The 21,754-nt window shown below is 41.9% G+C and overlaps 1 protein-coding gene across 1 annotated transcript in view; it reads right to left on the reverse strand.

Annotated features, from left to right (window-relative positions):
- Positions 1-217: 217 nt before the first annotated feature.
- The window catches only part of LOC125484078 (alpha-actinin-2-like), a 55,247-nt gene continuing 33,710 nt past the window's right edge, over positions 218-21,754 (reverse strand). The window contains exons 2-5 of the mRNA XM_048601351.1: positions 7,080-7,194; positions 3,230-3,349; positions 2,422-2,508; positions 218-339 (exon numbers count right to left, since the gene is read on the reverse strand). Coding sequence (XP_048457308.1) covers positions 218-339; positions 2,422-2,508; positions 3,230-3,349; positions 7,080-7,194 — 444 coding nt within the window. The remainder of the gene's footprint in view (positions 340-2,421; positions 2,509-3,229; positions 3,350-7,079; positions 7,195-21,754) is intronic.

A 21,754-nucleotide genomic window follows, 5' to 3' on the forward strand; every position in this document is an offset into this window, starting at 1 on the left:
CCTTGCAATAAGTGATAATCAGTGTTTACAACAGAAACTATAACATGAAAAATAAAGCAACCATTCTACCACCTCCACATTCTTGGTGTTTAGGAGAATATATATTGGGAAACTGCAGTCCATAAGTCTATGATAATGGGCCTAACATTGCTAATGGTCAGCTCACAATTCTATATGTATATCTCTGGCACACACCACGTTAAATTTAACACATTCATTATATAAATTGCATGTATATCTCCTGAACTTGCCTTGTATGGAAATTCTGCACATTTACGTTCCTATAGGGAGCAGTCTTTCTCTGGCACCATAACAGCAAACCTTCTTTAGCAGATGTTTCTGTAAGGGAAGAGAGGGGAAAAAAAAAAAAAATCAATATTTCAAATGTGTATTAACAGTGACAACATCAGATAATAAAAACGGTTCAGTTAGATACGTTAAATCAACAAGGCAAAATTCTTCCGTTACCAAAAATGGAAATTGCTGGAGAAACTCAGCAGTCTGGCAGTATCTGGGCACAGAAAGCAGAGTTAACATTTCAAGTGATCATCCTTCAGAACTGGAACTGGAACATCAAGCCTGCTTTCTCTCAACTGATGCTGCCAGACCTGCTGAGTTTCTCTAGCAATTTCTGTTTTTGTTTCAGATTTCCAGCATCCACAGTTCTTTGTTTCATTTTAAAATTCTTGAGTACTTTGCCTGAAGCTATGCCCGACTCGGTGCCAAAACTTTCACTTTGAATATGGCAAGGAGGCAGGTCCTGAATAAATATCAGTCGGAATCTGGATTGACCCAGTGCTGTAGGCACCAGTCTGATCTACACCAGCTGTCTGGCCACTGGTCCTACAAGAAGTCTTAGTTGCTGCTGTTTTTACATACATGCTGTAGCCTGGAGCTATGGATGATGATAGTAGAATATCCAATTCCTTTCTGATACACGGCTGAGCAGAAACATCTCCCACTGTCATTACCACCTGTCATCTGCATAGCTTGGCAGGATTTACAAGTAGATACCACAACCTGCCTTGCTCCATTATGAACACAACTTCCTTGGCCACTACATCCCAGGGTGGAACCTGAACCCCTGGAGCTTTGACTGAGACATGGAATCACCCGACACCAAAACTTCTTTCCATCAGGCAAGAAATATTCACGTAGCAAATTACAAGACATTTCGAAAATTCTTTCTTGTCAGGTCAAAAATGTTGTGTCACAGTTTTCCTTATTTTAAATCAGGTGATGGTGTCAAATGAGTGGTATTGTATCAGTTGTCTGTTATTGACAGAACTGAATGTGGGGCCCTACATAAAATTGGTGACTGATCCAATGCCACCAGTTTTGCACCACCACTCGAGATGAATTTTTATCTGCCCCTGACTCCCACAATAGTTACATATGCATTTCAGCAAAATCCATTGTTATTGTGTTGATCACAGTTTCATTTGGTCAACCTCTAATACTTCCCTGTTTACTTAATTTTTACACTGCAGACAAAATCCCAGTTCAGCTCATTTGAACCTGGTAGTAATATGCCAGTCAGATGCAAAATTTAGCATCCCATTGCACTACTGATGTGGTCTGCAAATCAGTTGTGCAAATCCTGACTGCCACAGAGTCAGTTACAATAAACACTAAAGTCAGTTCTCTTTTAAACCAGTCTCTCCAGGAGGCTACTTGAACATGCACCATCCCTCGTACCCTTATCTTTTACTCCTCCATAGAAAGAGGTTTTAAGATTTATCTTTTCAATCCTATTTCAGGCATCTCCTGACCTTTCCCTTCAAGTCTTGGTGTCTGTTTGCTGGCCCACCACCTTTTGTGAAATGCTAATGGGCCATAAATTCAGATTTTTATGATAAAGGTGCATTCCCAGACTAGTTTGGAGGAAGCCAACAACCTGGCTGTCATTATATTCGTGAAATCAATGGAAAGGAAATATTGGGCAGGGTGTATAAATGGCAGCCACTCTACTAGCACCAGTTTTACAGCTCAGCACAACTGCAAATTCCAACAAGTAATCAAGGAAGTCACATGACAAGTGCTAGAGGTTAACCAAGCAAAACTCTGACCAAAACAATAACGATGGATGTTGCTGAAATGCATATGTAACTAGTGTGGGAGTCGGGGGATTTAGAAATTCATCTTGAGTGGTGGTGCAAAACTGGTGGCATTGGATCAGCCAACAATTATATGTAATACCTGATATTCAGTTCTGCAAGTACAGACAGCTGACACAAAACCACTCATTTGACACTATCGCCAGAGACACATACTATCTCTGGGAGTTTCACAGGAACTTAGGAGTCTAGTTGATGCAAATCTACACCTAATGTGTTAATCACTGTCCAGAGTTCCCCTGGAAACTTAAGTCCTTGTTGAATCAATTGCATTGGACTGAACTGACAAACTCATTTCACTTACCCTCCACAGATATGTCATGAATCGCAAAACGAAGGATGATGGTCCAAATCATACCCAAAGTCATCTTCACATTCCCATCTACTATTTCTACATAGAAGAAGTAGAAATAAAACAGTTGAGAAGACTATTATTGCAATATCCAAGCCTGATATAAATGTAATCCTTTTATAACCAAAAAAAATCCATAATTGAACAGCTGTTGATCTTCATCCAGATTCTGAAAGCTCATCACAATTGTTCATCAAGTTTGAATGGCAAGACAAGGGAGCATCTTCTGTATTCAGAAAAAGAAACAAATATGGAATAAAAGTCTTTCTATGGCCAACTCAACAGGTCCAGATGGTCTTGCAATGTTAAAATCAAATTGCTAGCTTGTTTTTTCTTTGAGCCGAGTCTTCTGTAGGCAAATTGAGGTGTTGGTTGAAAAATTCAAATTGCACCCAAAATAAATGGGAAGTTGATAAAGTAATGGCACTGCAGTCTGGCACCCAGCCAGCCTGAGGCCCAAGCAAAATGTGCCTTTGGACATTACTTACAAATTGTTGTGAGATGTAGATACCAAAATGGCTGAACCTTGTTATCAGGCAGGAAATTGACTGGAGTCTACTTTGAACCAGCTAGCAGGGTTGGTCTTGGGAGAGAAAAGATTAAATTCTGGAGTTGGTGGGGGGTGGGATAGAACAGAGAGGACAGTATTTTTTTGGGGACCTAAGTTTAAAAACAAATTTCCTGATCAGCATCTTGCAGTCCCTTATTATTTCACAGCCTCAGTTTTATTTCACAACACAAACATTTCAGATCACATTACCTTCAGCACCAATTGATACAAGCTTTACTCCTTTGCTGGAAATGTAATCCAATGCTTTGTTAACATTTGCAATTTTATGGAAACGCATCTTGCCCTGATCTGGCTTTGGCAGTCGCTCACCTTTACAGAGAAAGAAATGTATTAAAAAAATTAATTCATTTCAATCATAATATAGTAGAATTTGAACATGACATAACCTATTCTGATATTAGAGTATTAAATCTGAAGAATGGAAATCACAAGAGGCAAGTTGACTATGATGGATTGGGGAAAATGCACTCAAACAGTGGACAGGCAAAGGCTACTGTTTGAAAAAATACCAGAGTCTACAACACATACTTTCCTCCAGGGCACAAACACCCAAAGGGAAAGGTAAATCAACAATGTTCAATGAAAGAAGTTAAAGGTTACATCCAATCAAAGGAAGTGGCTTATTAGGATGCCAGAAAAAAAATAGTAAAACCAATATTGGGAGCAATATTGAACTCAAAAAAAATGACAAAGAAACTGATTCAGAAAGACAATATGACTAGCAAACTAGTGATGATTTTAAAAGCTTTAGGAAAAGGAAAAGATGAGTTAGGATAAATTGGGACAATTATAGGTCAGGAAATGGCAGAGATTCTAAAAAGTTACTTCGCATCCATCTTTGCAAAAGAAGATGTAGAAATCTTCCTGACATACCAGACAGCTAAAAGACCTGTAAAACTGAGGAACTGGTATTAGCCAAGGAGATAATACTTGAAAGTTAACCAGCTTAAAGATGGATAAATCTACTGGACCAGATCGGTTTTGTTTCAGAGTGTTTAAGGAGGTAGTTAGGGAAATAATGGATGTTTGACGGTTATCTTCCAAAATTCTACAGATTGTGGAGAGTAGCAAATGTAATCCCACTATTTTAGAAGGGATGGAGGAGGAGATTGGAGAACTGCAAACTTGTAAGTTTCAAAACAGTGGTAGGAAAAGTGTTTGAATCTATTATAAAGAATGTGATAACTGGACATAGGAAAGAATGGTAAAATTGGACAACATTAACAGAATTTTTGAAAATGAAATAATGTTTGAGAAACTTGGAGTTTCTTTTAACGATATTCCTAGTAGCATTGATAAACGAGAACCAGTGGGTCACAATGTATTTGGATTTTCAGAAGGCTTTTGATAAGGTCCCATACAATAGATTAGTAAATGAAATTAAGTTGCATGAAATTGAGGGAAATATATGAGTATTGATTGATAATTGGTTAACAGACAGAAAGCAGAGAGTTGGAATAAACAGATTATTCTAAGGATGGCAGACTATTGCTAGCGGACTACCACAAGGCTCAGTGCTAAGTCCACAGCTGTTCAATTTTCTTTCAAAAATAAATTGTTTAGCTGTGGCACCAATTATAATGATTTCATCATGAATTTTAGGAATTGGGTTGGAGCATGGGTTGTGAGGAGGATACAACAGGCTTTAAGAGGATTTGGACAAGCTACCTGCATGGGCTAGAATGGCAGGTGGAATAACATGAATAAGTGTGAGGTCATTCACATTGACATTTTATTTTATTCACATTCACATTTCAAAAAAAGCATATTTATTTATTTGGTGAGAGATTAGAACACGCAGGAGGCCAAAGGGACCCAGATGTTTCTATTCAAATATAAGCTACCACAAATTAGCATTAAGTCTAACAATATATTTGGAAGGCACAAGGTATGTTGGCTTTCATTGCATAGGGATGAGAGTACAGATGTAGAGTTGTTTTGTTGCATTTATATAGAGTTTTGATGAGACCTCACTTGGGTACAGCCGTGGTCTCCTCATCTAAGCAGGGATACGCTTTCTATGGAGGGAGTAGAATGGATCACTCTCATTAATCACTAGAATAATCCCTGGGTTGGCAGGATAATTTTACAAGGAGATATTGAGAAAACTTGCCTGTATTCTCTAGTGTTTTGAAGAATAACTGTTGTCCTCATTGAGGCTTACAAAATTCTTGCAGGGCATGGCAGGATGGATAGATGCAAATAAGATATTTCTCCTTACTGGTGAGTCATAAACCAAAGAACACAGTCTCAGGATACGAGGTATTTCAGACTGAGATCAGGAGGAATTTCTTCACCAAGGAAACGTCAGTGTCCTGGAACAGTGATCTATTTCAGTATATATCAGCGAGCAGGTAACTATGAAATCCTGGAGTGTTATGACAGGTAGAGTAAACATTGAAGGTCAAAAGCTTGTTTTCAATTTAGAACAACCAAGGATAGATTTTAATTTGGAAAACCCACAGATTCAACATTTTTAGGGAAGTTTACACGAGACCTGATGGGGACAGAAGCAAGTCTAGTTTTCTCTCTTTACAGGAATATAGAACAGTTCAGGGAAAGTACAGTTACCTCAGTAGAAACATTTAATTTATGAAACTCCTAAACCATGAAAACGGGAATGGCAAATAAACTGTCAGGAATCAGTTCAGTAGAACTGAAGGAGTTGAGAAATTGGCTGTACTTTCTGTGGATTTGAATCTCTGTAATTTGATGGTATTTAGAAGAGGGTTGAAAACTTTATTTTGCTGTGTTTTATTTTATTTTTCTAAACAGTATTCTCGATGTCATAGCTTGGCTTATTTATTTAGTCTAATAAATTAGTTTTGCTGTTAAAGAAATTCTGCAGCCTCATGTGACTATGTTCCAGTGACTGACCAACACATTACTTAAAATTTAAAACAATCTGTCAAACCAGATTTCAGTCTGGGATTTGACTTGTGTAGCAGTATTGTCAGATAAAAGCTGGGGTCACATGATCTAATTGGTGGAGCAGGGTTAGTGGGCTGATTGGCCCACTCCGATTCCTCTGTTCCCACGAATCCTTCTCCTTTCCTGCTTTGGTTCTCCTATCTGAATTTATTCATCCCATTATAATGTTTGATCATGAAATACAATACTTTAGGACATCAAGTGAATGAAGATTGTTTGTGTTAGCTGTTACTTGCCCAAGTTATAAACCTGACATATTTTGGCAGAAGATCAGAAATGACAACTTTTGAAGAAGTTAGATTACACAAAAGGTTAGTGAACCAAATAATGGAAAAAATAAACAAATTTGGGTATGTAAATACAGTGAATGTTAATAGAATATGAAGATCATTTGTAGAAGCAATGCAACCAAGACGAGAATTTCTAAGCAACTGTTGGATTATACTGGACTTTATAAACTTCTGTTTGACTGAAACACGAAAAAACTGACAAGGAGAAACAAGGAATTTGACTTATTCAATTCAGTAACGTCAGCAAACATAAAACAATTAAATTGTACCCGCAAACATAACCAATAAACTCAAACAGAAAGAACTCAACAAAAACTTTCCCAATGGAAGAGCAACTGACACAATATTATTGACAAGAAAAAAGGAACAGAGCTTCACTTTAAGACTTTTTTTAAAATCACATAGAAGAGAGACCACTTCTCTCCTTCAATTTTCTATCAGAGGAACCAAGTTTTTGGATCTCATTCAAGGAACCACTAGTTGTTTGTGAACTTTGAATGATGGCAGCCTGTTCAACTGCATGGGGCAAAAGTTATTAATACCATTCAATGTCAACAGACTTCTGCTAAACATCCATTGAATAGGTTGGAGTCTTGGCTGATTATCTCCTTCCCATGCAGAGGGGAACAGAAGTCAATTATAACGACAGATTGGCCACTTGGCTAAGTTAAATGAACTCTTACAAACCAAGAATAAAACCTTTAACTTCCCTGTCCCTGTAACACCACACCAAAGGGGCATGAGTTTACTTCTAAACTGAGTTACTCATCCTTTGTCTTTTATGATACCAATAGTTAAAGTAGTTGGCTTAAAATTACCTGAAATAACTTCCAAAAGCAGCATAAGTTTAAGTCCATTTCGGAAGTCATCTTCAATGTTTTCAATTTGTGTACCAGCTTTCCGCAAATGCGAATTGCACCAAGCAGTAAAAGTCTGAAACACAAAAATATTCATGACCATCTGACTGATCCTTTGTTTCTAAGCAATGGAACAACTTGTTCTCAATTTAGAAATCCAGGAAGCAAAGTTCAGACATTGTGCATTAACTTTCACCTTTATCTACATAGTACAGTGCTATCAATGGCCAATTGGAAAGAAATATTTTACAAAGTTAGTAAACATGCTATCTTTTAAAAAAATGTATAACAGCAATAAATATACTGAATGAAGCAGGTTTGGTGATGTGCAACAGCACGGGCAAAGTGATCTACAGGCTCACTACTTCGGAGACAGAGGCTCAAATTGTTAAGGCTGCTCATGAAGCTAATAGAATTCCAGATTTTTGTTTTTTTTTTAAGTGGGGTACAATTGAAAAACCAAGTGCTTACATTAGACCTCAATAAAACGATAGAGTACTTTTTAATCATTGACAGCATGTGGGGTTCGCTGGCTGTCAGCATTTATAGCTGACTCCCAACTGGCCTCAAGAAGGTGATGGTGAGCTGCCTTCTTGAAATGCTGCAGTCCAAGCCAAGTGGAGATGGCCACAGTGGTGTGAAGAAAGGAGTTTCATGATTTTGATCCAGCAGTGAAGGTACAGTGATATGGTTCCAAGTCAGGATGGTGCCTGGCATGAAGGAAAACTTGCAGGTGGTAGTGCTCCCATGCATGTGCAGCTCTTGGCCTCCTAGGCATTAGAGGTCATGGATTTGGAAAGTGCTGTCAAAGAAGCCTTGGTCAGTCATTGAGAATGCATCTTGTGGATAGTACATACCACTACTGCTGAGCAATGGAAGACGGAATGAACATTTTAAGGTGATGGATGGGTTGTTAAACAAGCAAATTGTTTTTTCCTGGATAATACGGAGATTTTTGAGTGCTTTTGGAGCTGAATTCGTCCAAACAAGTGGAAAGTATTCCATCACACTTCTCACTTGTGCCTTATGGATGCCAGAAAGGCACTGGGGAAACAACAGATCAGTTACTTGCTGCAGAATTCCTAGCCTGACCTACTTGTGCCACAGTATTTACATACGACTGGTTAAGTTTAGTTCCTAGTAAATAGCAGGATTTTGATAGGAGCATTCAGAATTTTGATAGGGGCCATTCAGCAATGTTGAAGCCATTAAATATCATGGGGAGGAGATTAGGTTATTTTGTTGGAGATGGTCATTTTCTGGCAATTATATGGCTTGAACATTGACTTGGGCTGGCAAATGACAAGTAGAGTCATAGAGATCTCCAGCACAGAAAAAGGACCACTGAATCTGCACCGGTCAAAAACAAGCACCTAACTGTTCTAATCCCATTTTTCAGCGCTTGGCCCAAAGCCATGTATGCCTTTGCACTGCAAGTGTGTGTGTGTTGTCCAGGTTTTCTAGACATGGATAAGGGCTGCTTCAGCTGGAGAGTCGTAAATGATGTTGAGCCACACACATTCATCAGCGAACATCCCCAGTTCTGACCTTATGATGGAGGAAAGGTCATTGACGAAGACGGCTGGGCGCAGGAGAACGCCCTGAGCTACTCCTGCAGTAATATCCTGGGACTGAGATGATTGTTCTCTAACATTCTCAGGTACTTCCATTGGAGGGCAGTGAGACTCCAAACATGGGGCAGCACGGTGGCTCAGTGGTTAGCATTGCTGCCTCACAGCACCAGGGACCCGGGTTCAATTCCAGCCTCGAGCGACTGTCAGTGTGAAGTTTGCACATTCTCCGTGTGTCTGTGTGGGTTTCCTCCGGGTGCTCTGGTTCCCTCCCACAGTCCAAAGATGTGCAGGCTAGGTGGACTGGCCATGCTAAATTGCCCGTAGTGTTCAGGGATGTGTAGATTAGGTGGGTTATAGGTGAATGGGTTTGGGTGGGTGCTCTGAGGGTCAGCGTGGACTTGTTGGGCCGAAGGGCCTGTTTCCACACTGTCGGGATTCTATGATTCACTGGGGGTTTCCCAATTCCCACCAACTTCAGGTTTGTGAGGGCTTCTGGATGCCAAACAGTCAAATTCCGCCTTAATGTCAAGGGCAGTTACTAGATATAAACAAAAAGTACTGTATGGCTGTGTGCAGTGTTTTATTTTGTTTATTTCCATACCAGTTCACAACCACGAGCACAATGAAATAGTTCCTATTGTTTTATTGCTTGCATTGTGTCTGGTACTCCATTGTTTCAGATGTTGCCCAAAAATGTTATAAAACAACTGTGGACTGTAAACTATTCACCTTAACATTCGCAAAATGTGATATGAAAAGATGAGGCTGGGAAGATGGAAACATAGGTAGGTGGGCAGCATACAAATGAAGGTGATAGGGGTTTCGCTTGTCGATGGGAAAGCCAGCAGAAGTCCCACATTGCTCCCTTTCGTGAAGGCCTGCTGAATTAAGTGTCTATCACAGAACAAACACAGAACAGGACAGCAGCAGGCCTTCTCCAGAGCTCCAAGACCACTTTGTCTGGGTAGAATTCCCATTTCTGAGAGCAGCCAGCCAATTAAAGACTGATAGTTCTTGAGCACGGGTACTGCTGGTAATGCACACATCCAACACCCAAGATCACAGGTAAGTGGTAGTGGGATGGAGCTCGCTGGCAGCAAGGCTAGTGAGAGACTCTGAGTATAAGACCCTCCAACCCCCCAATTCCAGGTCCCTTGATCAGGCCTTGAGCAATAATTGCCCAGTTAAGGGACTCAATTAGTGGCAAAGCAGAAAGGCCATCCAGGGGTCTTCCTGCACTTGATATAATCAGGACAGAGATGATAAAGTACCAGTGTGCCCACACACCACCCTTCAGGCTGATAAATGCACAGCTGTCAACTAACCCCTGGCATGAACAGTAAACTCGACCTGCTGTTTCTATCCGTTGAGAGCCAAGAATGAAAGACAATAGATAGAAAATTAAATGCAAGAGATTTAGAATGAAGGGCAAGACAAAACCCTAAACACACACACACAAACTTGAGGCTGTGGAAGTCTCTTTCAACCTCAACATTCAAGGCTGGGTTGGATAGATGAATGAAGGAAATGTAGTTGTGAGGGAAATGGGAATGTGGCAGATAAATGTGTCATTAAATCTGGGTGAATCTCTTCCCCAGTGATCTTGAGGTAAATTTAGTAGCATTCATGGTGACAGTGAACATCTGGTAGTGCAGACTTTCACCACCACCAATGAAAACTGCAATAGTACTACACAAGACAAATTATAGAGCTAGCTGTGCAGGAAAAATAAACTGTGAAAGAACAAAAAATAAATCTGTAAGAGAAAGGCATTTAAGTTGGAAAGAAACAGGGAGAAAATGGTGATGGTATGAATGCATTAACTGATATAATTTTGATAGATAGAATTCACCTTATGCAGGTTGCAGCTAAAATATGAGGGGTCAATTCACCCAAGGTAGTTGAGTCTTTACACATACTGATGAGCAAGGCAGCAGGGACTACTTTCCACTTTACAGCATCCGAGTCAGTTCTTCTCCAAGTCCCTATCTCCAGTTTAAGTATTTTCCTTTTTTGGAGCCGTACAGATTGATTTATTCCTGATTAAAGACAATTAAGCTCCATAATTTCATAAAGTTTTAGTAACTTCGCCACTTCATGTAATCTCTTAATGTTTTCATGGAAACAGAGCTCTCAAAACTAACGGAATGCAAATGTTTTTCTCTCTCTCAAACTCTTGGAATAAATGTTGGGCGATTTCCAGCACATGCCATAAGCACATTTTCACATTTTGTTTTTACACAGCTGTCTACTTAGGAACAATTATCTGAAATATTTTACTAATAACTCTATAAAGGTAGGGATACGAGTGGAATAAAAGTGCTTACAATGTGACATCTCGTCTCTAGATCATAGGAGCACCACCAGAGAATACATAATGGTCAGTCATTTGTTTGACTCCCATGCTGCAAAGTCAATGGTCAATCATACGACTATACCAATTCCAAAATTTATGCTTTGTTGGAGTATGTCCCAGCACAAACCCAATGTCACTTTCGTTTGAGGTAGTAATCCACATGATGCCACATGTGACTTACTCAAAGATGCAAGGCAAGAATATCCATTCCCACATAATCGTCACAACAATGCTAGATTTCTGGCCACTGCAGAATCAGCTTCAGTTACATCCCATGACAGAAGCCTCAGGACCTACCTGGGTAACACACTGGTGGTGGAGTCCTGCTTTATGGTGGCCTGACTGTGCTCAAGAATGCAGAATTCCTTGTGTAATATTAAGGAAAGCAGCTCCTCCTGTGAGATTGATATCTTTTGTTACTAACCCCAATGTTATTCATCTTAAATAGTGCTTCAATAAACTTGATGTTTTGGCATAAAGGGTGAACTGCTGGTATGTTTCAACTGTTGCGGGAATGTAATTTACAACACAGGCCTATACTTGTGCTTTTATGTTTCAGCAAAATCTCTTCCCATCTTACTTCATCTAACTATCAACATAACTAGGAGAAGACTGTGGTGTGGTGATACATACCTCTTGCTGTGCGACCACAAGTTCAAATCTCACCATAGCAACTAATAGGCTTTAAAATTAAATTAATAATTCCAGGAATTGAAAACCAGTCTCAGTAATAGTTTCATGGTTACCATCATCAATGGTCATTTTACTAAAAAATTCTGGTTCATTAATGCCCTTTAGGGATGTAATTCTAATGTATTTACCTGGACTATCATACACAGAACTCCAGACCAATCATGTGGGGGGTCTCTCAACTGCTTTCTGAAATAGTTTAGCAGCCATTCCATTCAAGGACAATTAGAGGATGAGCACCAAAAGCTGGACTTGCCAGGGATGCCCACATCACAGGGGAAGAAAAAATAAAAATAACCTTTGATAATACTGTTGTAAATATGAAGAGGAAGGATCAGCAAATTCTACTGATACCACTGACCAGCCAGAGGCTAACCACCTAGATAGTGAATCAACTCAGAGAAAGTAAGTCGCTGAAGATAGGGAGTGAGAACCACAGCATGGACGTATGGAATTGAGAAGGTGAACCTAAAGCTGAGGTGCAGTAGGCAGGGTTCTGGGAGAGAACAGGGCAAATATCAAGTCTTATCCCTACTCAGCAAACCCTTGGTTACAACCAATCAAGCAAGCACACTGAAGACCAAATCATTGCTCAGAAGGATCTCATGGTTCAATCAGTTCTCAGAAGAGAGATGCAGACAGCTGTCAAGGACAATGAAATATAGACAGAAAGTAATGATAATGGATGGACTCTTCAGTGAAGTCAGCAGCTAGTTTAATGAACCATTAACGAGCACAAACATTAGGAGATATCAACTTTTCATGCATTGATTTATTTAGTTTGGTTATTTTTGAATAAGCAATGCATTGATGTTTGCCTTTCAAGTAGAGAGACTGTTTTAAGTGTGTCTGGTATTTTGAAACTGGTGACAGCATTTAATCTCCGATGAAAGTTAATGATGAATGCTGGGCATCTACCACCTGTTAGCAATTCATTTCAGAAATAATGAACTTGACAGCTCCATGAATTACAATGTAAAATATTTCCACAATATATGCTGCTGTTGGCAGATTATATTGCTGATTTTCCTTGGCATTGTTCAAGGACAAAATATTAAAAGTAGTACTCTCATTTCATGTGTTACTACTTAGCCTCCATTCTCTAATGTATTTTTTTCCCCTCTGCATATCATTCCTGAAGAACTGTTTGAACTGCCGGCTGCAAATCATGCAGAATTTGACAAATACCCACGTTCACAGAAGCCGACAATAGGGATTATAGTCTTGTGCGTTATAAAAGTCAGGCCAATTTATACAGATCTTCCATTTGCAGCTTGTTAATTTTATAGTTTGGTTTTGTAGTTTTAATAAAGATATTCCAAGTTTAATAGTCTGTTTATATCTACGTTTTCATCATTTTAAAGACCAGATGCCATCCAAATAAAGTAACAGAAACTAATGGATTAATAGCTTCAACATTGAAATGGAGAACTATCCCTGAAATGAAACATAGGTTCCACTAGCATCCTGCTATAGAAGAGATTTGCTTTATAGTGTGTCTGGTTGCCTGACCAAATGAACGAGAACTTCAGTATTGCATCCAGGTCACTGTGCATCATGCTCTACATTTAAAATGCTCTGCACTTAACATGTGACATCCAAAGTAAAATAACTGTGGACACATTTTCGATTCAATTATTTTCTGTTGAATGACAAAATAAAGCAGGGAACACTCAACACATAAATCTGTGCACAAACCATTTGAATGTAATTTTAAGCTAAAATCAAAGTAAAACAGCACCAGGACAATGTTGAATGTTTCCCTTTCAATAAGTAGACTGCTTTAAAGCTAAAACTAATTTTGCATGTTTAGATGCTGGACCTTTACTTCAAAATCAGATATCCTTGATGAATCGACGTTGTGTAGTCAAGTGATTGCAACGTCTTGCACCCAGAACTTGCAGTTCAATTAACTTTGTGTAAAAATTACATTTCAAGGTATTAAAAATACACTCGAAGCAATGCCAAAATAAATTACAAAAGAATGTGCATGGAGTTAAGACGAAGAGAAAACAAAAGGTAGAAAAATGTCCCCTTGTTGATGTAAAAAGACTGGTACAAATAATGTGAATAAAACTGATACAAGAAACCATAGAGAAGAGAAAGAATAGACAGGATAATATCCATTACAAAAAGCAAACTCCAGAAGTATTTTAGTTATTCTATATTCTTCTGGTTAGAAATTAGACATGGCTACTGAATTACATAATAATCACCTTTATTGCTTTCCATTTCCTTTCTGGTGTTAGATAAGGTGTTTCGTGCTAGAGGCTTAGATGGAGCAGAATTGTTGGGTGCAACCAGGAGAGATTCATGGAAGAATATGTAGACATACGAGACATTGTACTAGGGAATGAGTCGGAAAGGTGATCAAAGTTTCAGTGGCACAGCATTTTGAAAAGAGTGCTCATAACTGTCTAAGTTTTGATAGTTATGGATAAGGATAAGACTGGTCCTCGGGTGAAAGTGCTAAATTGGGGGAAGGCCAATTACAGCAGTATTAGACAAGAACTGGAGTAATTAGATTGGGTCTGGCTGTTTGAGGGAAAAATCCACATCTGACATGTAAGAGTCTCTTAAAGGCCAGTTGATCAGAGTTCAGGACCAGCATATTCCTGTGAGGATAAAAGATAAAGATGGCAAGATTGGGAACCCTGGATGACAAGAGATATTGAAAGTTCAGTCAAAAAGAAAAAGAAAGCATATGTAAGGTTCAGGAAACTGAAATCAGACAAGGCCCATGAGGAATATAAGGAAAGCAAGAAGAACTTATATACAAGGAATTAGGAGAGCTAAAAGAGGCCATGAAATATCCTTAGCAAGTAGGATTAAGGAGAAAACTGATGCATTTTATTCATCTAATAGGAGCAAGTGGGTAACTAGGGAAAGGGTAGGTCCACTCAAAGGAGGAAATTTATGCGTAGAGCCAGAGGAAGTGGGTGAGGTCTTTAATGAGTACTTCGCATCGGTATTCACTGAGTAGAAGGACATGGATGATACCAAGATTGGGGAGGATATGTCGACATTCTAGAGCATGTCAATATTCAGAAAGTGGTGGTGTTGGATGTCTTGAAAAACATTAAGGTAGCTAAGTCCCCAGGGCCAAATAGGATCTATCCCAGGATCTGAGAGAGGCAAGAGAGAAGATTGCTGGGGTCTTGACTGAGATATTGTTATCCTGTTTAGCCACAGGCGAGGTCCCAGAAGACTGGAGAATAGCCAATGTTGTTCCTTTGCTTTAGAAGGGTAACAGTGATAATCCAGGAAATTATAGGCCGGTGACCCTTACATCAGTAGTAGGGAAATTATTGGAGAAGATTCTTAAGACAGGATTTATTTGCGTTTAGAAAAGAATAAACTTATTAGAGATCGTCAGCATCGCTTTGTGCAGGGGAGGTCTCGTCTCACAAATTTGACTGAGTTCTTTGAGGAAGTGACGAAAATGATTGATGAGGGTAGGGCAATGGATGTTGTCTACATGGACATTTTATAAAGCATTTGACAAGGTCCCTCATGGTAGGCTGGTCCAGAAGATTAAATCCCATGGGATGGTCAGTAAGTTGCTCAGTTGGAAACAAGATTGTCTTGGTCAAAGGGTAGTTGTGGAGGGGTATTTTTCTGAACAGGGATGTTCCACCAGGATCAGTGCTGGAACCTCTGTTGTTTGTAATATATACGTAAATGATTTGGATGAAAGTGTAAGTGGTCTGATTAATAAGTTTGCAGACAACACAAAAATTGGTGGAGTTGTGGATAGTAAGGAAGGCTGTCAAAAGATACAGCATGATATAAATTGATTGGAAAGTTGGGCAGAGGAATGGTAGTTGGAGTTTAATTTGGACAATGTGAGATGATGCATTTTGGGAGGTCAAAAGCAAGAGGAAAGTATTCAGTAAATTGCAGGACTCTTGGGAGCATTGATTTACAGAGAGATCTTAGGGTGCATGTACATAGCTTCCTGAAAGCGGCAACACAAGTGAATAAGGTAATGAAGAAAGTGTACGATGTACTTGCCTTCACCAGTTGGGGCATTCAGTATAGAAGTTGGCAAGTCACATTGCAGCTGTATAAAATTTTAATTTGGCCACATTTGGAATACTAAGTGCAGTTCTGGTCACCACAATTATGAAGGCTTTGGAAAAGGTGAAGAGGTTTACCAGGATTTTGCCTGGATCGCAGTATATTAGCGACAAGGAAAGGTTCAACAAACTTGAATTGTTTTCACTAGAGTGTCGATGGGGCAACTTGACAGAAGTTATGAGAGGAATGGATCAGGTGGATAGTTGGAGTCCTTTATCCCCAGGATGGAAGTGTCAAATACCGGGTGTCATAGGTTTAAAGTGAGTGGAGGAAACTTTAAACGAGCTGTGCGAGTCAAGTTTTTTTTTAGAAACAGTGTGGTAGGTGCCTGGAAGGTGTTGCCAGGGAGGTGGTAGAAGCAGACAATGATAGCAACATTTAAGAGGCACTTAGACAGGCACACAAAAAGAGGCAGGAAATAAAGGAATAGAGAATAGAGGGATCATGTGTATGCAGACAGGATTAGTTCAGAATGGCATCGTGGTCGGTGCAGGAATCATGGCCTAAAGCCTTGAGGGTTTGTTCCTGTGCTGCACTGTTCTACGTTCTACATTTACCAAACCTTGCTTTCCTTCTTCAATGATAATCTCAGACTCTGACCTATCCCTCTGAAATTCCATCCTTCAGGTTTTGAATCCATCCAGGATTAGCAGTATCTCAGACAATGTTCTTTGGATGGCTGTTCTCGCCACTTCTGGACTTTGTACCACCCAAATAAACGTAACAGATATCTCTTTGCACCAGCACTGATACACCCTGTCTCAAAGAACTCCTGGTCCCCAGTTCCATTCCAACAGTCATCTCCTCCAATGTCTTAACAAGAAACTTTTATCTTCCTTTCAGATGTTAACAAACTGAAGCTCCAGCAACTTCTGGGCACCAGCACAACTTTAATCCTTCCTCCCATTGTATTCCCTCTGATCCCATCCCTTCTGCTAATCTCAGCTCTCATTGTGTATTCTCTATACCTTCTGCTCACTAACGCTGAATGATCCGTGCTCAGTGTTATCCCTTTTTATCCCCTTAACCCCTACCTCAATGGATTTCTTTCAGGGCACATATTAATCTCTTATTTCATTATCTTCATCTCTGTGGCCAATGTTTTTGGCAGAAGTCCTCTCTCTATTTCATATGGATATTTTCACTTATCCCCAATACTCTTCCTTCACCTGTCGTATTTCAAAATCAGAACGCTCAGTGTGACGTCAGTTACCTCAATTTGCCAAGCTTGTCATGCACAGATGCAGGTGCACCCTCCTCAGTTCTCAAAGGGGTGACAATGACCTGGGCACTTCTGAAGTGTTCTAAGGGGAAACTTCTGAAGGGCCAATGTGGGTTTCCTTCTCCAGCTGGGTAATGACTGGTGCCACTCTTTCTCCTTGTGAGGAAGGGATCCCTGGAGTGAGCTCGAAGTATACTGTCCCCTGTTGTCTTGTCTTTGTGCTGAGAACCAATGGATAAAGCAATGAACTAAATGTCATATAAGTGGCAGATTAAGTGTGCTGGTTCTGCCTCTCCAGTAATAGCTGTCAAATTGACAATGGAGGCTGCCACATTCTTGCATGCCTGAGGCAGCAGGATCCCAACAGCATTGCTGCAGTCTGTGTGTCCAGTTGCCCAGTGCCACAACCAAACCGGACTGCTGCTTCCTGCTAAAGTTACCAATTGCCAACACCATGGAGTCATCTATTCCCTGGGCTGAGCATGCGGCTGGCCTCTGGCTGTCCTCAAAGCACCAGCACCTGGGCTATTTCTTCCTCAGCTGGCTGCAGAGATGTGGCAATGAAGTGTTCGCTGACATGTGCTTCTGACTCGAATCTTGCTCAAATGCACACCGAGGTGTCAGAATCTGAGCTGACGGAGAGTGCTTTGCCAGTGCAGTCCCTGAAGGTTCTGTGCTCTCTTCCTCAAAGAGGAAGGAGGAAATAAATTGCAGTGCCTCTTGACGGCAGACACCGCAGCAACACCACTAGCAATTGAACGGAGACAAAGTGGAGAATACCTCATGGACAATGGGTAGAAGTTGTAGCATGTTAATAATTCATTCACACTGGTGGTAAGGAGAGAGTAACACAGCAAAGGACAATGCTTCTTAGTTGGTTCTTGAGGTACGGACATTTAAGCATCTCGACAGGACTACCTCGATCCTTGCCTACAATGGTGAAGACTAATGGCCCTTCTAATTTTCTTTCTGGCTGTGTGAGCCTCCAAGGTCTGTTTGTGGAGGCAACATCCAGAGCCAGAAGTCAATACCATAACTGGTGTACCACACCAATCACAATGCGTGGAACCTATAATGGTTGTGTATTTACCTGGCCACGCAGCTTAAAGGAAAGGTTGGTTAAGACCCTGTCCTCATAAGGGGTGAGGAGCCAAATGTCAGGCACCTCACCATCCAACTTAACCATCTTCTCCCACAATGAAACAAAAGGAGGGACCGAGTAAGATAGAAGTGTGTGGCATTGCCGTTCATTCTGGTGCAGGTAAGAGTGAAGTAATTGAGGCTTCCTCATTGAATGTTTTTAAAGCTAAGATAGATAACTTTTTGAACAGTAAAGGGTGAGATGGTGGGTGAGTAGAACCCAGGCCACAAAAAGATCAGCCATGATTTTATTGAATGGCGGAGCAGGCTCAAGGGGTCAGATAGCCTACTCCTGCTCCTGGTTCTTATGTTCCATAACTTAAAGTCCAATTTATCATACTAATGGTAATTTATTTCCCACAAAATTATTGGATTGAAACAAGACCTGACAAAATGAAGTTGATTCTAATTCATTAGTCTCGCTCTCCATTGTTGTACCTAAATAACAGAAATTGCGATTGCCTTTTCCTATTGCAGTACTTCATTCTTATATTTTACATATAACATGTGAACAGTAAGTGGCAAAAACAGGCAGAAAACAACAGTCAAGATGTACAAACTTGTGCAAAGATATTCTGACCAGAAACTGAAATTGTAGCTCGAAGAGCAGAAATCTCACCTTGTGATTCGCTCCCAAGTTACTCGCCTCATGATTCCTCAAAGCCTATTCACCATCTCCAAGGCATAACAGGATGTGTTGGAATACTCAATTATCTGGAGAGGTCAGCTCCAACAACACAAGCAGTGTGACAATATCCAGGACAAAGCAGCCTGCTTGACTGGCACCATATCCACAAACATTCTGACTCTCCACCACTGATGTTCAGTGTGCACTGCTGTTACTATCTACAAGATACACAACAGAAATTCAATGTTCCTCAGACAACACCTTTCAAAACCACGACCACAACCATCCAGAAGGACAAGAGCAGCGGATACGTGGAAACAGCACAACCTGCAAATTCCCCTCCAAGCCACTCACCATCCTGACTTGGAAATACATCACCATTCCTTCAGTATTGCTGGATTAAAATCTAGGAACTAGTTCCTTAACAGCATTGTGGGTCTACCTACTGCATATGCCCAGCAGCAAGTCACCACCACGTTCTCATGGGTAGCTAGGAAGAGACAATAAATGCTGGCCTAGCCAGCAATGCTCACAGCCCATGCATGAATAGCAGATTTGTTAGCCTACTACCACTTTTCGTGGCACCACAAAAATTTACCTTGATTCATCAGGTCAAGCAGGGTCATGCGTCCGCGTCGGTGATGGGCGGACCGGTGTCGGAGGTAGGAGGAGCGGGGTAGGCGGCGGCAGTAGCGGCGAGGGTGGTCGCGACTTCAGTGTCGGTGGCAACGGCAGCGATGGTGTTTGCTGTCCCGGAAGTGGGGAACCCGGTGGTGGCGGATGTGACGTCATCTGTGGGTTCTCCGATAGTGGCCTCATGGCCAATGGCGGCGGACCCATTGTGGGGAAGGTCCTGGGTACGGCTGGGGATCTGGGGGGTGGAGGAAGCCTGTTTTGGGTGGTAGGCACCAGTAAGTTTACTGTACTTACAGTTTTTAGTGTCCAATAAAGCTGAGTAGAATTGGGAGTTCAGATTGTGGATCCTACGAAGAATAAAAAACAGGAGAGGTCCTTTGCAGGTCTGGGAGAGGGAGGCTCTGAGCTGGGGTAGGCTTGATTGTAGTGCCTGGAGATGCCGGCGCATTGCTGCAAGTGTGTGTTTCAGGAGTCGCAGGGAGAAACGATTCTGAAGGATCTCAATACCATGAGTGTAGATATTATCACGGTTGGGGCCAAATTGGGAAGGCTTGAATGTGGATTGTAGTCCATTGGGGATGATCTGGTTCCGTAGGCAGGTGCTAAGGAAGGTGATGTGGCTGTAGTACCTGGTTTGCTTCAGGACGTGGTCGAGCAGTTTCAGGGCCGAAGAGATTACGAGAGAGTTGCAGTGGGAGAGAGATCCCTTGAGGTTTGTCCGGAGGGAGGAGGGTAACTTCTTCAGGTTAGGCATCCTTAGAAGAGGCTTCGCAGTGGGGTTACGTGGAACAATCCCTCTTCCGTACCTACACCGGCCCTAAACCCCACCTCTTCCTCCGTTACATTGATGACTGTATCGGCGCTGCCTCGTGCGAGCTCGAACAGTTCATACACTTCACTAACACCTTCCACCCCAACCTTAAATTTACCTGGACCATCTCCAACACCTCTCTCCCCTTCCTGGACCTCTCTGTCTCCATATCGGGCAACCACCTAGAAACCGATATTCATTTCAAGCCCACCGACTCCCACAGCTACCTAGAATACTCCTCCTCCCACCCACCTTCCTGCAAAAATGCTATCCCCTATTCCCAATTCCTTCGCCTCCACCGCATCTGCTCCCAGGATGAGGCATTCCACTCCCGTACATCTCAGTTGTCCTCGTTTTTCAAGGACCGTAACTTCCCCTCCTCAGTGGTCAAGAACGCCCTCAACCGTGTCTCCCACATCTCCCGCACCTCATCCCTCACACCCCGTCCACGCAATAAGAACCAAAAAAGAATCCCCCTCGTCCTCACGTACCACCCCACCAACCTCCGGATCCAACGCATCATCCTCCGACACTTCCGCCATCTGCAATCCAACCCCACCACCAAAGACATCTTTCCCTCCCCACCCTTATCTGCTTTCCGGAGGGACCACTCTCTCCGTGACTCCCTTGTCCGCTCCACACTCCCCTCCAGCTCCACCACACCCGGCACTTTTCCCTGCAACCGCAGGAAGTGCTACACCTGCCCCCATACCTCCTTCCTCACCCCCATCCCAGGCCCCAAGAAGACTTTCCACATCAAGCAGATGTTCACCTGCACATCTGCCAATGTGGTATACTGCATCCACTGTTCCCGTTGTGGCCTCCCCTACATCGGGGAAACCAAGCGGAGACTCGGGGACCGCTTTGCAGAACACCTACGCTCGGTTCGCAATAAACAACTGCACCTCCCAGTCGCGAACCATTTCAACTCCCCCTCCCATTCCTCAGACGACATGTCCATCCTGGGCCTCCTGCAGTGCCACAACGATGCCACCCGAAGGTTGCAGGAACAGCAACTCATATTCCGCTTGGGAACCCTGCAGCCCAATGGTATCAATGTGGATTTCACAAGTTTCAAAATCTCCCCTCCCGCTACCGCATCCCAAAACCAGTCCAGCTCGTCCCTGCCTCCCTAACCTGTTCTTCCTCCCACCTATCCCCTCCTCCCACCTCAAGCCGCACCTCCATCTCCTACCGACCAACCTCATCCCGCCCCCTTGACCTGTCCGTCCTCCCTGGACTGACCTATCCCCTTCCTAACTCCCTACCTACACTCACCTTTCCTGGCTCCATCCCCGCCTCTTCGACCTGTTTGTTTCCTCTCCACCTATCCTCTCCTCTATCCCTCTTCTATCCGCCTCCCACTCTCTCCCTATTTATTTCACAACCCCCTTCCCCTCCCCCTTTTCTGATGAAGGGTCTAGGCCCGAAACGTCAGCCTCTCTGCTCCTATGATGCTGCTTGGCCTGCTGTGTTCATCCAGCCCTGCACCTTGTTGT

This window comes from Rhincodon typus, chromosome 9, assembly GCF_021869965.1.
Source record: "Rhincodon typus isolate 14 chromosome 9, sRhiTyp1.1, whole genome shotgun sequence".
NCBI lineage: Eukaryota > Metazoa > Chordata > Chondrichthyes > Orectolobiformes > Rhincodontidae > Rhincodon > Rhincodon typus.